At 36.9% G+C, this 17,807-nt stretch overlaps 1 protein-coding gene across 2 annotated transcripts in view; it reads left to right on the top strand.

Moving 5' to 3' along the window:
- Positions 1-17,807, top strand: part of RAD51B (RAD51 paralog B) — a 581,568-nt gene that overhangs the window by 40,467 nt on the left and 523,294 nt on the right. For both annotated transcript variants that reach the window (XM_081288760.1, XM_081288759.1), the window contains exons 6-7: positions 16,227-16,346; positions 17,620-17,803. In XM_081288760.1, coding sequence (XP_081144886.1) covers positions 16,227-16,346; positions 17,620-17,803 — 304 coding nt within the window. The remainder of the gene's footprint in view (positions 1-16,226; positions 16,347-17,619; positions 17,804-17,807) is intronic.

The raw sequence follows: 17,807 nt of genomic DNA on the forward strand, positions 1-17,807 counted from the left end.
TGACTTTGGCTGATTCTGAAGTTAGTTCCAGTGTGGTCTTAGGACCCCTGACCTATTGGTTGGTATTAATCTAGGATCTTTGACCCAGAGGGAGCCAATAGGAAGATTAGGCCCTTCTTACTGTTTGTTGTGGTTTCATGAAGTCTGGGTAGATTTTCCTCAGCCCTATTCCATCCACCTTATCATTTGTGAATCTGGATAAATTATGGGGAAAGAGACGTGAAAAAAAATTCTATGATAGAAAGTAGAAATTAGTCATGAGTACTTTTACTGTTAACAAAACTTTGGAATTTTCTACAATTCAAGGAACTTGTAGATTGACATTATATTTAGTAATACGTATTGATGAATGAACAGGAAAATAGTACATATGTATAAGAAGCTTTGGAGAAGCCATAAACTCATATTTCAGCTTATTTATGATGCTATATTTCAAGTATGATTTTGGAATTTTTTTTTTACATTAAACATTTTATTTCGAGTTAGTGTGTGTTCACAAATGAACAACTCTTATATTTTCTTACATATAAGAGTTGTGAAGTTACATGGGGAACTAATAATATTAAAAAGGGTTTTTGCTCCTTAAATGACATGCCTTTTAATTCTGGAACTGATCAGGAAAGAAGTTCATCTATTCAAAACTAGTTAACATGTTCCAGAACTGGAATCTTTAAAATGCATTTTAGTTGTCAGGTTCAAATTAAGGCACAGTCATCTTCAATGTGAGGTTTAGTGGGTAAGAAAAACTGAAATGTGGCTTCAAACTTCTTTTAAAAAGAGTAGCATTTTACACAGAGACAAAACACACAGAAATACAGTTATGTTGTACTAGACAAAGACGTCAAAAACATACATTGGAGAAAAGATAGCCTCTTCAACAAATGGTGCTGGGAAAACTGGAAATACATATGTAGCAAAATGAAATTAAATCCTCATCTCTCACCCTGCGCAAAACAACTCAGAGTGGATTCAGAACTGACATCTTGCCCCTAATAGAAGAAAAAGTAGGCCCAAATCTTCAACATGTTGGCTTAGGAACTGACTTCTTTAACAAGACCCCTAAAACACAAGAAGTAAAGTCAAACAGCGATAAATGGGATGGATTAAAACTAAAAAGCTTCTCAGCAAAGGAAATCAGTAATGTGAAGAGAGAACTTACAGAATGGGAGAAAATCTTTATTATAAGCACCTCAGATAGGGCATTAATCTCCAGGATATATAAAGAACCCAGAAAACTTAACACCAAAACCACAAATACCCAATCAATAAATGGGCTAAGAATCTAAACAGACACTTCAGAGAAGAAGAAAAACAATTGATTAACAAACATGAAAAAATGTTCATCATCTCTAGCAATTAGAGGAATGCAAATCAAAACTACACTGAGATTTCATCTCACTCCAGTCGGAATGGCAATTATCAAGAATATAAGCAACAATAAATGTTGGTGAGGATGTGGGGAAAAAAGTACACTCATATATTGCTGGTGGGGCTGCAAATTGGTGTAGCCACTATGGAAAACAGTATGGAGATTTCTTAGAAAACTTGGAATGAAACCACCATTTGACCTAATTATTCCACTCCTATGTTGATAACCAAAGAACTTAAAATCAGCATACTCAGTGATGCAGCCCCATCAATGTTTATAGCAGCACAATTCACAATAACTAAACTACGGAAGCAACTGAGGTGCCCTTCAACAGATGAATGGATAAAGAAAATGTGGTGTATATCAATAATGGAATATTACGCAGTCTTAAAGAAGAATGAAATTATGGCATTTGTCAGTAAATGGATGGAGCTGGAGAATATTATGCTAATCAAAAAAAAAAAAACAATCCTAAGGAAACAAAGTGTTTTCTCTGATAATGTGGATGATAATTAACAAGAAGGGGAAGGGACTAGGGAAGAATAGATACTTTGGATTAGACAGAGGGGAGTGAAGGGAGGGAAGGGGTGAAAAGGATAGTAGAATGAATCAAATATTATTACCGTATGTGCATACATGATTACATGACTGGTGTAACTCAATATCATGTCCAACCAGAAGAATGAGAAGTTATACTCCATTTATGTATGATGTATCAAAATGCATTCTACTGTCACATATAGATAATTAGAACAAATACAAAATTATTAAAAAGAGTAGTGCTTATGGGGCTGGAGATTTGGCTCTAGCGGTAGCGCACTTGCCTGGCATGCGTGCGGCCCAGGTTCGATCCTCAGCACCACATACAAACAAAGATGTTGTGTCCACCAAGAACTAAAAATAAATATTAAAAAAATTCTCTCTCTCAAAAAAAAAAAAAAAGAGTAGTGCTTCTAACCATTTCTGAGGTTTTCTACCACATTAAATCCTTCAATTGTAGGATTGATTGCTAACATTATTTGTTAGGAATGATGGCTCCGGACAATGCGACAGTGAGAATAGATGTAGGACTATTGAATGTTATTTAATATAAGAGGTTAAGTTGAATGACAGGGAAGGAGAATTTGGGAGGTTGAAGAGTTTTCTCTCAAGAAGTTTCTGCTAGCAATTGGTTTGCAAATGACTTATCCATGGAGGAGATTTTAGAAATAAAGGTTTTAGTAGGTTTTCAGGGATATTGTTTTGGGAGTTTGATGGGGCGTAAGTAAAAAGGAGCTTTGTTTACAACATAGCTGTTTAGAATGACACTACCTCCATTGTCTAAATTAGTGGTTCTCATTTGGGGACAAAAATAGGCAACTTTCCCCCTAGCTAGCAAGTCTCTGGGAATTTGTAGAGGGAGTGCAAGAATAAATGATTTTTATGATAATAAATGGGTGGGGCACAGGGTGCTGTAAATTCTGTAATAGGAGAGTTGTTGAGATGAGAGAATTGAGAGGCACCTGCTCTAAATAACATTTTATAAATTAGAATATAATTCAGACGCTGTAAGTGGCATTCATTTTACTTGATCCATATAATAGCATTTTGAAGTAGGGAGGGTGGGTATTATGATATCCATTTTATTTTATTTTATCTTTTGGTACTGGAGATTCAACCCAGGAACACTCAACCACTGAATCACATCCCCACCTCTTTTTATATTTTATTTAGAGACAGAGTCTCATTAAGTTGCTTAGAGCCTCACTAAGTTACTGAGGCTGGCTTTGAATTCGTGATCCTCCTGCCTCAATCTCCCAAGCCTCTGGGAAGGTATGTGCTACCATGCCTAGAGTTGATGTTCATCTTAGAAATAAGGAAAATGGTACTCAGAAGTCATGTGATTAACCTAAGATCATATAGCTAGTAAGTGAGCTCAGAGGTGAATTCATGTTCTCTTTCCACTAAACTATGATTGGCAAAAATAATTGACTTTGAGGAAAGATCCAGATAGTGTTTTCATTCCTTCATTCAACAACACCTATCAAACATTATATCTTTTTCTCTTCTGTTATCTTTATTTAATGGTATCTTGTTCTACCACGCGGCCTGCGCAGTGGTTTCATTAATGAGGTTCTAGGCATAAAGTTAGTTAGAAGAGATCGAAATAAAACACACAGACCAGTTACCTTATTTATATTGCTAGGTCCGAGACGGCTCACCTCTCTGGTTCCCACCTCTAGCCGCCCAGCAGGGCAGCGAGGATTACTCAGGGCTAGCAGGAGAGAGAGAGAGCAAACACGCCTGGGAGTAGCCCTTTATTGGGGAACAAGAGATTCAGGGGAGGATTCCATCCAATGAAGGTTGAGGGGGGGGGCTGCATTCTAAGGTCAGGGTCAGTGATTGGGTCCCCGGGGTCAGTGGTCAGGCACACCCCCACACGGATGGGCTCTCTCATCAGGAAAGGGTCGGGAAAGCTTCGACAGAGCCAAAGCGCCTCAGGCCCTTAACGGGAGTCACCCAATCACGTGTCAGAATGGCTTCCCACATATCCCCCCTTTCTTTTCTTAACAATGAGGCGGCGGTTCACTCTCTGGAGTTTCTGGACTCTTGATTGGAAGAATCGCCATCCTATAGTTACAATACAAAAGAGAATTAACAGCAAAGAGAATAATCCAATAATGTACCAAGCGGAGTGTTTAAGAATATTTCCAGGGTTGAATCCATTTAACTCCTTTAATATTTGGTTAGCCAAAGAAGAAGGATCTGAAAAATCAACTCTATTATTTTGAATGTCTTGGATATGGTGATGAAGTTCCAGAATATCCAAGCTATTATTAGTATTTTGTCAAATACCTAATAAATGGTTTTTAACCTTCTCCCAATCCCAGAGAGAAGCATTGTACTTGGCAGCTGTAACACATACATACTTATAATTAGCATGGCATTTAAGCCTTTCTTTAAATTTTAAGGCTGAAAGTTCATTACCTATGTTTATAACAGTCGCCTCTAAGGCGTTTAATTTAGTCTCAATCCTTTTATCAATATTTACTTGATTACGCAGAGCCTTGGAAGTATTTTGAGCTAAATTATTAAGAAATTTTGTATGTTGAATATTCTGAGACAATGTCAGAGATGCAGAGACAGTTGAGGCAATAAAAGAGACCAGTGTTAAGACACCAACAATTATGACTCCAATAGCACGTTTAGGTCTTGTTAGCTTGGCATGAATTTGTTGTAAGACTTGTAAACCAGCATCAGCATACCATGGCTCTGAAATATTAGCAGGTAATAAAACGAAAGAGGGCTGATGAAGTATCAGCACTCCTTTTCCTCTATTATACCTAGTAATACAATTGGTTAGGTTGCACTTATTACAAGTAACAACATATCTGTCTTCCATCCATTTAACTTTTACATTTCCAATAATTAAAACATAAGGAGATTGGACACAGGCTCTTAAGCCATAGCAAGATCCCTCTTTACAGTTCTTACCGACAAATTTTGGTAAAGGTTTATCTGTAAAATGTAAATACTCTGAGGCAGCAATTAAACGCCAAATATCTTTTTGAACACCTCCTTCACTATAAGTCAAAATATTACTAACAAATCCTGCAGGTGTCATAGCAGAATTTCTTCGTAATTGTCTCTTATGAATTTTTGGAGACCAGTCTAAAATATACCCACTATCTTTAGACACCTTATGTTGTACAGGAAAGGTATTTACAAAATCCATCCATTTAGGAAAGGTGCCAATGTCAATTATAGAACTATTTGGACAGTGGGGTATCGGTGGAGGTTTTGCAGAAATGACTGGTTTGTTATGGGAAAGTCCCATCTTACTTACTGATCTAGTATTAGGTTTTAAGTCCCCATAAATAGAATTATTTGTCAGTCTAGGTTTACCAATTGCTGTCTTTTTTTTAAATGATACTTTCAGACAGCCAGCATGTTTATCATGTGACCAACACAAAGGTAATTGGGCACTGTAGCCAGAATAATTAAATCTAGTCACACGATTGGGAGTAATATGAGTATCTGTAAATCCTCCCATCATGAATGAGTCATTAGTAAATACTGGAATAGATTCTCCAGTCCACACAGCTGGGTATACCAGGGGTGGATCTGGGAAATATGTCCAATAAGTGTCTACTTGATTCCCTTTTACCTGACAGCCCAGTAGGGCAATTACTGTTGCTACCATCAAGACTGGGGTCCTGTTCTTTCCTAGGCGTCGAAGTATTTGGGAAGCCTGGGTTGTTAGCTTCTTCACATCTTTCCATGAAATCAGCTTTTCGGCTGGTTCAATCTGGTCTTTTTTCATCTTTTTCCTATATCTCCTCCTTCTGGGTAGTGGCTCCTCTGGGTCGATCCTCAGTCGCTTGAATCTGGGTTCTATCTCCTCCATGTCTGATAGCACGTTCAGGCACCCAAATAGGACGGAAAGCACCTTCTGGGAAGATACAAGCATGACCTCGGCCCCATGTTATTACCGGGTCTGGACCCTTCCACTGACCAGTCTGTAAATCTTTCCACAGAACTCTGCCTAAGGGGCCTGTTACTGAGGGAGACATTTGTCTCTCAGCAGCAGTGTGACCTTCTGAGTCACAGTTTAAAAAATTTAAAACAAAAAAGGAATGATTAAGGCTATTTTGGGGAGTCACAATCCTATTCCCCCTTTTAATTTTTGTAATTGAAGCTGAATAGATAAATGAGCTCGTTCCACAATGGCTTGACCTTGGGGGTTATAAGGAATTCCTGTTTTATGATTAATTTTAAACTCTTGGCAAAATTGTTGAAAAGAAGAGCTTACATAAGCTGGAGCATTATCTGTTTTAATCTGCATAGGGCACCCTAAAACGGAAAAAGCTGCTAAGCAATGAGAAATTACATGTTGAGTATTTTCCTTAGTACGTGCTGTGGCAAAAATAAATCTAGAATAAGTGTCCACTATGACATGCACATAACATTGCTTACCAAATTGAGGAATATGAGTTACATCCATTTGCCATATTTGATTTGGTTTTAATCCGCGGGGATTTACCCCTGATGGCAGAGATGGAGTGTGAATAACACACTTAGGGCATTGGCTTACAATCTGACGAGCTTGTTCTCTAGTAATACTAAATTTTTTACGTAAGCTAGAAGCATTTTGATGATGCAAGGAATGGGAAGCTAGGGCACAGTCATACAAAGACATCTGTTGACAAAAAGCTACTAACTTATCAATTTTGTCATTACCTGAAACTAGAGGTCCAGGAAGATTAGTATGGGCACGTATGTGTCCTATGAAACATGGGTACTTTCGCATTAGCACTGTATTTTGTAAATTATGAAATAATTCAAATAACTCCTGTGATGAAGTAAACCCAATAACTGAGGTTTCAATATTTTTCGTAACTCCGACTGCATATAAGCTGTCAGAATAGATATTAATAGGCTCATTTGAAAAATAATCTAAGGCACAAATCAGAGCTTGAAGCTCTGCACTTTGGGCAGAAGTATAAGAAGTTTGTATTACCTCTGTGTGAACACGGCTGAAGAAACCTGCCTTACCGGAGTTGGAACCATCCGTGAACACTGATAAAGCTTTCTCTATTGGATAAGCTCGTACAATCTTTGGAAAGATAAGTGACATTAATGATGCAAATTGTACAACCTTATCACGAGGATAATGGCTATCTATCTGGCCAGGGAAATCTGCAAAAGCTATCTGCCATGAGCTAGAAGTTTGAAAAAGCCAATGAGTCTGTTGAACAGAAAATGGAATAATTATGATATCAGGCTCAGATCCAATTAATTGTAAAATCCTAGTTCTACCTTTAATTACTGATTGAGCTATAGAATCATGAAAAGGAATTAATGTTTTTTGAGGGGAGTGGGATAAATAAATCCACTCAATAACTCCTAATCTTTGCCATATGGCTCCTGTTGGGGTATGTTCAGTTGGAAATATTAATAAATACATTATTTCTTTAGGATCTATTCTAGTAAGCTGTGCATTTGTAATTGCAATTTCAACTTTTCTTAAGTCTGTCTTAGCTTCCAAGGTCAGTTGACGTGGAGAGGTTGCAGAAGGGTTTCCTTGTAATATCTGAAATAAAGGACTTAACTCAGAAGTAGTTAATTTTAAGGATGGCCTTAGCCAGTTAATATCTCCTAATAGTTTTTGAAAATCATTAAGGGTACGTAACTCCTTAACTCTTATCTGAAGATTTTGAGGACGGATTGTACGTCCTTGAATTATCTGACCTAGATATTGAAAAGGAGATACCTTTTGAATTTTTTGAGGAGCTATACATAAACCCATTGCTGTAAGTGATGTCTCTAACTGAGTAAAAATTTCTGAAAGTACCTCTGGATTAGCATGAGCCAATAATATATCATCCATAAAATGAATAATATATGCATCAGGAAAGCTATTTCTTATGGGATCTATTGCCTGATCAACGTATTTTTGGCACAGTGTAGGACTATTACGCATTCCCTGAGGAAGTACCTTCCAGCAATATCTTTTAACAGGTTCCTTAAAATTAATTGTTGGGACAGTGAAAGCAAATCTTTCACAATCTTCAGGATGTAACCTTATAGAGAAAAAGCAGTCTTTTAAATCTATTACCATCAAGCTATAATCTAAAGGAATGGCTGTGGGGGAGGGAAGTCCTGGCTGTAATGATCCCATAGGCTGAATTGCATGATTTATCGCCCTTAAATCCTGTAGTAATCTCCAATTTCCTGACTTTTTCTTAATAACAAAAATAGGTGTGTTCCAAGGACTAAGCGTTGGTTCAATATGACCAGCCTGAAGTTGTTCCTCAACTAATCTATGAATTATTTTAAGCTTTTCCCCTGAGATGGGCCACTGAGCAATCCATATAGGCTCCTCTGTGAGCCACGTGATTTTTTCAGCTGTCTTAGGGATCAGGGAAGTACTCAGGGCCCCTAGTAAAAATTTTGGTTTGGAGCATTTACTAATCTTTGTCGTGGAGACTGGCTTTTAAACAGATACTCTTCCTGAAGGGTCTCCTTATCATCTTCAGGAAAATACCTCTGATTAACTTCCTCAACTGACCTTATAGAATTTGGAGTAACTAATAACAATCCCATTTTGGCTAAAATATTTTTTCCCCATAGGTTAGCTGGTAAAGACTCTAACACATAAGGCTTAAATACTCCACTGTTCCCATCGGAATCTTCCCAACGGAGATAGTTGGCACTTTGAGCAGGCTGTGAAACCTGTCCTATTCCCTCTAGGTTAGCTGGTGCTACATGCAAAAGCCAGTTCCTAGGCCAAAACCTACTGGACAATACCGAGATATCAGCCCCTGTGTTTATTATTCCTAGGAAATTTTTATTATTAATTCTAAGTTTCAATAAAGGGCGTTCTTGCCGTACTAACTGTGACCAGTATATTCTGTCCGGCGGTTTAGAAACTGAATCTACTGGCAGGTGCCTTTCTGAGACACAAGGCAATAATATTAATTGAGCAAAAATATCCTTTGGGGTGAGCCTTAGGGCATAATGGGATTTTACAGTAACATATAACTGTCCTTTAAATTTTGAATCTATCACACCAGGTATTACCTCAATGGCTCCCTTTAAATTATTACGTTCCAAAATCAAACCTACAGTATTATCAGGAAGCGGCCCGAAAATCCCAGTAGGGATTTGTTTTGGCCCCGTTTCAGGATCTAATTCAACTGTCTTTGAAGGTCCTAAGAAAACTGCCTGTGATCTCTGTCCCGGTAAAATTCGCGGGCTGTCCTGGTCGGCGCCTGTGATGTCACACTGTGCGACCTTCCCTGAGTTTCCCCGTATTGTTGCTCGGCCCAGGGAGGGGCCGAACGGAAGTTTTTTGTCCTCTCGCTAGGAGGAAATTCCGGCGGCGAGAAGGCGGGCTCATCCGCGCCATCTGAATCCACCGCGTGGCGCTGAGACCTGTAATATCTATTATCGCCAGTAGATGGAGCCCTAAACTTAAAATTGCGCATGCGACACTGGCGGGCAAAATGATTGTTTTTTCCACAAACGTAACATCTACCGCGGGACTTTTGCCCTAAATTTTGCGGCCCCAAAGTTTCTTTTAATGCAGTCGCTAAGGCTACCGTTTGCAACTGTGTGGAATCTAAGTCAGAACACAGGCGAATATACTCAGAAACTGTTCCTTTTTTACGATGTGGTCAGAGATCATCCTGACAAATTTTATTTGCGTTCGCAAAAGCCAATTGCCTAACGATAAATTTGCTTGCTCCTGGGTCCCCGATGGACCTGTTCGCAGCCTGGTACAGTCGGGCTACGAAATCTGAATAAGTCTCACTGGCACCTTGTCTGATTTTGGTAAGAACTAAATTGGACTGGTCCTTGGGGACGATCTGTCTCCAAGCGCGTTTTGCACAATCAGTTATTTGATTGTATACTACAAAATCATAATTTAACTGTCTTTCTAAATCAGCGAAATCTTCAGTCCCTAAAAACATCGTTACTGGCGTTTCTATGCCCTGTCTTCTGTTTCTTTCTGCCTGTTCATTACAAAAATCAGTCCAATAAGTCTTCCAAAGCAAGTAATCTCCCCCGCTCAGAAAAGATCTGGCTAAAAAATTCCAATCGCTAGGAGGAAGGGGTTGTGAGCAAATATTTTTTATCAGACTCTGAATAAAAGGCGAATTTGGACCATACGTCTCACATGCACTTTTTAATTCTTTAATAGTTTTAAATGGGATTACAGCATGAACTCTAACTCTCTGATCTTGTTCATTAGTTTGCTCAAAAACTGGAAAGAGGTGAAAACCAGTAGTATCCTCTCCCATTTCTTGATCCTTCTTAATACCTTGCTGGACTGGGGTAAGAAAAGTCATCTTTAATTCAGCATATCTGTTACATTTGGTCCTTCTAGCAGGTACCGGCCGAATTCGAATAGCTTGGGTAGGCGGTGTTAAACGCAGCCTATTAAAATTTCTCTCTAAGTCCTGAATTTCAACGTCTGATTCTTCTTCCTCAGACTGTGAGCCGCGGTCAGACTCTGCACTATCGCCATGTCGAATTTGGGTTTCTAAACCACGTGGTTGAGAAGAACCCTGAGCCCCTCTAGGAGTCTCTTCCGTATTTTCCTCTCTAGGAAGATCGTTTACCTCTTCCGGACTTTCTAAGATTAGGGATGTTTCTCCTGTATGATGCTGTTCTGTACAATCTGCCTGCGGGCTAGCCTGATCTTGTGAGTTTAAGTTCACATTTCTAACCTTTGGCTTGGCCCCTAGTGCCTTTGTTTTTAAACGGCTTAAGGGAAAGGGAATTAACTTAGCCTCAGGCTGGTTTTCCATTTGAATAGACTTAACAGCTCTTTGAATGTCTTTTAAAAGGTCTTCAGGGGGCCACAACTTTGGCCCGTATATTCAAAAAGACAAACTTCTAGGGCCGTCCAAGTTTTCTGTATATTTTCTATGCCTCCAGGTAGTTCATTAGAAAGACAGACTCTCTGTAACTTCCTTCCTAATTTCTCCCAAGTAAGTAAATTTGGAGACTCTTGGTCACAAAACCAAGGACAATATTCACCTACAATCTTTAAAAATTGTAATAACTGAGTTTTCTTTATCTGTTTTCCTTTCTGATTAATTATACTGTCTAAAATAGTCAGATACATTTCCTCATCCGTAGAAGTTGAATTTCCCATTTTAAGTAATTTAACGTCTCTTTCCTTCAATATCTCCAGGTACTTTTGTGACCCAATTGTCACCTCTTCCTTTATCTTTATTTTTATTCCTTATCTTCCTTTATCTTTATTTTTTCCTTATCTTTATAGCGCGCTCCCACTCAATCTAACTAATCTAGAATGCCCCCCTCGTGGGCGCCAATTCTACCACGCGGCCTGCGCAGTGGTTTCATTAATGAGGTTCTAGACATAAAGTTAGTTAGAAGAGATCGAAATAAAACACACAGACCAGTTACCTTATTTATATTGCTAGGTCCGAGACTGCTCACCTCTCTGGTTTCCACCTCTGGCCGCCCAGCAGGGCAGCGAGGATTACTCCGGGCTAGCAGGAGAGAGAGAGAGAGCGAACACGCCTGGGAGTAGCCCTTTATTGGGGAACAAGAGATTCAGGGGAGAATTCCATCCAATGAAGGTTGAGGGGGGGCTGCATTCCAAGGTCATGGTCAGTGATTGGGTCCCCGGGGTCAGTGGTCAGGCACACCCCCACACGGATGGGCTCTCTCATCAGGAAAGGGTCGGGAAAGCTTCGACAGAGCCAAAGCGCCTCAGGCCCTTAACGGGAGTCACCCAATCACGTGTCAGAATGGCTTCCCACATCTTGTTGAACAGAAATTTGCAATTTTGAACTTGTCTTATGGTTTTGGTTTTTGGATCTTAAGAAGTTTTCTCTCTTGGGGCTGGGGTTGTGGCTCAGAGATAGAGTGCTCGCCTAGCATGTGTGAGGCCCTGGGTTCAATCCTCAGCACCACATAAAAATAATGAGATAAAATAAAGGTATTGTATCCAACTACAACTAAAAAACAAATATTTTTTAAAAAGTTTTCTCTCACTATTAGGCAACAAAGTATTATCCTTCATTTTTAAAGCATATATTTAGTTTTATCTTTCATATTAGTGGTTTTAATCCATTGGAAACCTATTCAGGATGGTTTTATTTTAAATTGTGATTTAAACTGCCACACTTATCTCCAGAATTATTGTACACAATATTTTTATTTTTTGGTACTGGGGATTGAACCCAGGGGTACTCATATGTTCTAATACACAGTATTTTGAAAGTCTTCATCAACACTTTGTTTTCTAGTTTTTTAAATTTTTGTCATGGGGAAAGTTGACATTTCATTTTTTAAACTATTATGGACTAATAACTTTTCATATGTTCATTGTCTGTTTATCTTTCTTAGGCAAATTATGTAGAAATACACTTTACCCTTTTTTCTTTTTCTTTTTCCTTATGGACTTACAGAAACACGTTGTATTTTGTAGATATTTAAGAATATAAGATTTTATTTTAGTCTGTCATTTATGTTTTAACTTTGGTTATGTTATCTTTTGTTATCTATTTTTTTTGTTGTATTCAGTCTTACAGCTTTTCCTTTATGGCTGTAATTCTTACTTTTTTTCAGCATCTCAAACTCTTTAGATTATATTGATTGATGTTTATCATGTTAGAAACTGAGGGATTTTAAAAAATATTTAATTATCAATTCAGTAGAAATATAATAATAAATGTGTAATATGTTAATACACTGCATCAGGTAGGACTCCATCAGAGAAGTAGAACCAGTAGAGTATATACATAAAGAGATTTATTGCAGGGAATAATTGACTTTTGCAATTGCAGAGGCTGTCTGGAATATACAAGGCAGGCTCTCAGTAAATGCTGAAAGTTTGAAGTTGTAGTCCATGGGTAGAATTTCTTTTTTTTTTTTTTTTTAAAGAAGCCTCACTTTTGCTCTTAAGGCCTTTCAAATTATTGAAAAAGGCCCACCCCAATTATATAGGACAATTTCTTTTAAAGTTAGCTGTTACCAACATTGATATCCATGAAATCTCTTTACAGCAATACATAATGGTCAACTGAATAACAGGTTACCATACCCTAATAAGTTGATTCATAAAATATTCATCACATATTTTTATGGAAAATAGATTTTCAAAGCTTAAAAATGAGAGAAAAGATTGCAAATCTTTTTTAAAGTCTGATAATAGAAGACTATTGGATTCTAATGTGCTTTGCATTCAGTCTTTGGCAATATGTTTTTTTGTTGGAAAAATATGAAGACGATCTGACCTCACACAGATACGTATTTGGGAAAGTGAAGAATATTTTATAGTCTTTTCAGACAATTATAGATTTCCCTCTTTGATACTAAGCTAAGACTTTTTTCCCTACCATTCTTTTTAAAATTATTATTTTATGTGTTTATTTTTATGCAGTGCTAAGGACTGAACTCAGTGCCTCACATGTTAGGCAAGCATTCTGCCACTGAGCTACAGCCCCAGCCCAGCTAAGCTAAGACTTGATGAGTGATAAACTTTGAAACTGTATTAGTGAATTTTTCCTATTTTAAATTAAAATCTATTTGATCTGTTTTGTACTTTTAGTGGACATTTACCTGTACATGATTTTATAATATTAAGCATTACTCATTTGGAAAATATTGGTTCACTGAGTTATAGAAGTCTTCTAAATGTGATATATTTTATTATTCACTCTCAAAAAGTCTCTCATCAGTATTTCCACTGATTTCAGTAAGAATTAAATAGTGGGAAGCATCAAACTCATGGTGGAAGATAGAAAAAATTCTGATTTTTCATTAAAAAAACTTTGAGTTTTATCATTGACAACAATTACTATCATGGTTTCACTGGAAGTGTAAAATCATAATTTGGCATTTATTCATTCAAGGAAAAATGGCCTTCATGGAAAAAGTAACTTTTTTTGTTCACAATTCAGTTATACAGGGTTTGTCCTTGAGACAATTTCCTATTATTCTCCCTCTACTTATTTTCCATCTACTTATTTTCTTTGCTTTTCCTCAAACACATCAGGTATTTGCCTACATCTGGACTTTTGTACTTGCTATAGTTCTCTAGTCTGATGTGCTGTCCCACTGGATATTTGCATGGTTCATTTCCTCATGTCTTTTAGCCTAAACTGCAAATGTTACTTTATAAATGAAACTTTACCAATCTCCCTACACATAATCATATTTGCTTACATTGGTTACATTTCTGTTCCCTCATTCTGCTTCTCTTTTCTTTAGAGCACTTATTACATGGCATGTAATATATATTTGTTTGCTTCTTTCTTAGAATATAAGCCCCATGAGGGAAGGTTCTTTCTTTTTCTTTACTTTTTCTCCTTCCTTCCTTTCATTTCTTTGTATTGCCATATCCTCCGCACCTAGAACTATGCCTGTAGTTCCTCCTCAGTAAATATTTGTGGAATGGAGGAATCTTTACCTTTCATTTCAAAGGATTTTTTTAATAAAAGGTAGCCACTAGATGGCAGTGTTTTCAAATTTCATGTAATTAATGCCTGGGAGTAAAAGATAAGCTCTTTTTTGTTTGTCCTAAAGAAAAAATTCTTTGTGGTGAAGAGTATAAGGAATTAATGTGATTAATATGAGGCATATAGAATACTACATTTGTATTTGTTTTTTTGACATTTAAATTTTTTTGTTGAATAAAAATAATTTAGTGAAACTTACAGAGAATTGCAGCATATTGGTAGGTAGATAACCATTTGATATAGTTATTTAGAATGGTAACAGTGAATAAAGATAGTTCATGTCCATTGACCATTATTCCTTCCAAAAAGCCTTAACAGAATGAGTAGCAGCAATAATTTTCAGAAATCTTCACCACTCAAGCCACTAGTTGAAATCTATCATGCTGCTAAAGAGCAGAAAATTATTCATGCCTGTCAGCCATTGAGTTATTGTAACCAATGAGTTAGGTACTCTCCATCTTGTGCCTGATCAACTACTTTGAGAAACTTCCATGGTTCTGGTAGTTGTTGCCATACTATCCTAATAAAAATTGGTGAGTTCCGAGCATGAGAGCTTTTTAGATGTTATCTCTGACTAGCAGGAAACTCAGCAAATAGTTGCCCTAGCTTAGAAACAAACAAAACAAAACATTTCTACCAAGCCCTCAGCATTTGCCTGTTCTGCCTTTGCCAGTGCCATCTCTTTTCTTCCCTCACTTGCCTCATTTCCTTCTTCTATTTTAAACCCTATGCTTCTCTCAAGCACTTCTGAATGGTTGTGTGATTCATTTTGTTCTCTTTAAACCTCTTCTGCATAATTCTTACTCCTAAAGTATTTTTTGTGCTTTTTGTTGAACCAAATTATGTTTTTTTCTTTTCAATTTCATCAACACTTTTTAAAAAAAGTTGTTGACTAGTTTTATTTCTCTCTTTTCCTGTTTCAGGGTTTTCTCTTTTGTTTCTGATTATTAATTATTATTATTTTGTTTGTCTCTTTAAAGTTATCAGCCTTTTCTTGCAACTCTAGCTGTTTTGGGTGAAAACACTGCTCTTTTGCACTTTTTTGTTTCTAAATGGAACATAAAATATAGGATGGTTTTAGTGTTTATTGTCTCTCCACTCTGTCCCTTTGCATGCTAAGTAGTATGACTGATAAAGTGTCATTTTAAATGGGAGACAGTTACACTTATAGAATTATATTTTTAACATGTGAAATCAGAAGCATTTGTAATTTCTTGTGATGCTCTCCATATCTTATTCTATGAATAATAATTGCCTATTTCCACTTGTCACTCTTCTTGTTTGGCCTGCTCCCCATATGTTAGATGTAGCTTTGTGGTCAGAATTCAGTGTTTAGAAATCACTTATTGTTTACTTAGAAACAACTGAGTAGTATTCATTTGTTTAGATAATAATTTTCTGTTTACCAAGAAACTATTGGATAGTATTTAATTGAATTAGGTTTTAATGGAGAAAACATTTTTCTGGAATAAGATATGGAGACTTACTGATGTCTGATTATTAGGATGATAATATGCCATCTATGTTCAAATGTACTTTTTTCAATTCAAGAAAATGAAAGCATTTTTCTTATTTAGTAATATATCTTCTAGTTGCTTGATAAAATATTGTTTATAAAAATATTCCTAGAAAAATAGATCTTGGAAACATTGTTGTTTGCTGAAAATTAGAGAAGACCTAAAAGCCCTCACTGGTCTCATGTAACCTCTAATGTAACCTCTGATAAGTGCTCAAAAGGAGAGCTTACATTCAAAACTTATATTTTAAGCTATTTTGCTTATGTCTGCTCTATCATTAAGGTTTATAAGCTTTCCAGTTCGTATTAGAGTCTCAGTAGTGTGGTTTAAATATATTGACTGTTTTTTTCCCTATAGACTGGTTGAAATAGCAGAATCCCGTTTTCCCAGATATTTTAACACTGAAGAAAAATTACTTTGGACAAGTAGTAAAGTTCATCTTTACCGGGAACTCACCTGTGATGAAGTTCTACAAAGGTGTGTTGTCTAATATTTTGACAGTTTTGTAATGCTTTGAAGATGTTTTTTTTTTTTTTCATGTTTTCAGCTTCTGAGTAAGAACAAAAAATTTTTACATATGCAAATTATGGGCAATAATTATTTCATTTTTTAATTTTCTGTAGCCTTTGAAGGACTTCTTTAAAAATGAAAAAAATATCAATGAATAAAATGTTTTAGATATCACATAAGTGGTATAATATCTGCTGTTTCATTAACAAATTACCTCGAAGTTTATCAGCTTAAAACAGCAAACATAAGCTGGGCATGGTGGTGCATACCTGCAATCCCAGTGGGGGGCTGAGGCAGGAGGATTGTGAGTTCAAAGCCAGCCTCAGCAATTTGGCGAGACCCTAAGCCACTCAGTGAGACCCTTTCTCAAAATAAAATACAAAAAAGGGCTTGGGATGTGACTCAGTGGTTAAGTGACCCTGAGTTCAATCCCTGGTACCAAAAACAAACAAACAAACAAACAAAAAAAAACCCTCCCAAAACAACAATAATAAAACCACCCAGAAGATATATTATCTTACATAGTTTCTGAGGGTAAGTATCTGGGAGTAGCTTAGCTGATAGTTTCTGGCTCAAAGTTGCTCAAAAGGTTATAGTCAAGCTGTTGGCCAGGGCTGTAGTCATCTCAAGGTTCAATTAGGCTGGGAAATCTTACATCAAGCTCACTCATGTGGTTGTTGGAAGGCCTCTATTCCTCACCAAGTGGATATATCCGTAGACTCACAACACAGCAACCTGCTTCCTGCAGAGTGATGTGAGTGTGGGCAAGTGAAAGAGTACTCAAGATGGAAACTCTAGATGTTTATAGTCTACTGTTAGACATGATGTACTGTTATTTTGTCCTATGCTATTAGCCACATAGACCAACTCTGCTACAGTGTGGGAAGGAGCTACCCAAGGGTGTGAAATAGCAGGAGGTGGGAATGAGTGGGAGCCACTTTGGAGAATGGCTACAATAAGTAGTGTTTCTCTAAAATTGGAGCTTTGGCAGTTTCATGGGACAATCAAGGAATTCTGAAACTAAATGAAAACATTTTGCTCTATATCCAGAAAAGTGTAATATGTGTAGAAGAGCTGAAAATAAATGATGTTAAGAGATTTTTGCAGTCATCAATGTAACTTTAGGAAGAATAATTTGCAATTTTTGTAACAATTTTAAATTTTTGATTAACCCTCATAACAATCTATTTTTACGTTATATCTTAAATTTTTCATTATTTTACAAATTCTGCTTTTATAGGATTGAATCTTTGGAAGAAGAAATTATTTCAAAAGGAATTAAACTTGTGATTATCGACTCTGTTGCTTCTGTAGTCAGAAAGGAGTTTGATACACAACTTCAAGGCAATATGAGGGAAAGAAACAAATTCTTGGCCAAAGAATCATCCCTACTGAAGTATTTGGCCAAGGAATTTTCAATCCCAGTAA

The sequence above is a fragment of the Spermophilus citellus genome (genome assembly GCF_964194105.1).
Source record: "Spermophilus citellus genome assembly, chromosome: 4".
In the NCBI taxonomy this organism is placed as follows: Eukaryota; Metazoa; Chordata; class Mammalia; order Rodentia; family Sciuridae; genus Spermophilus; species Spermophilus citellus.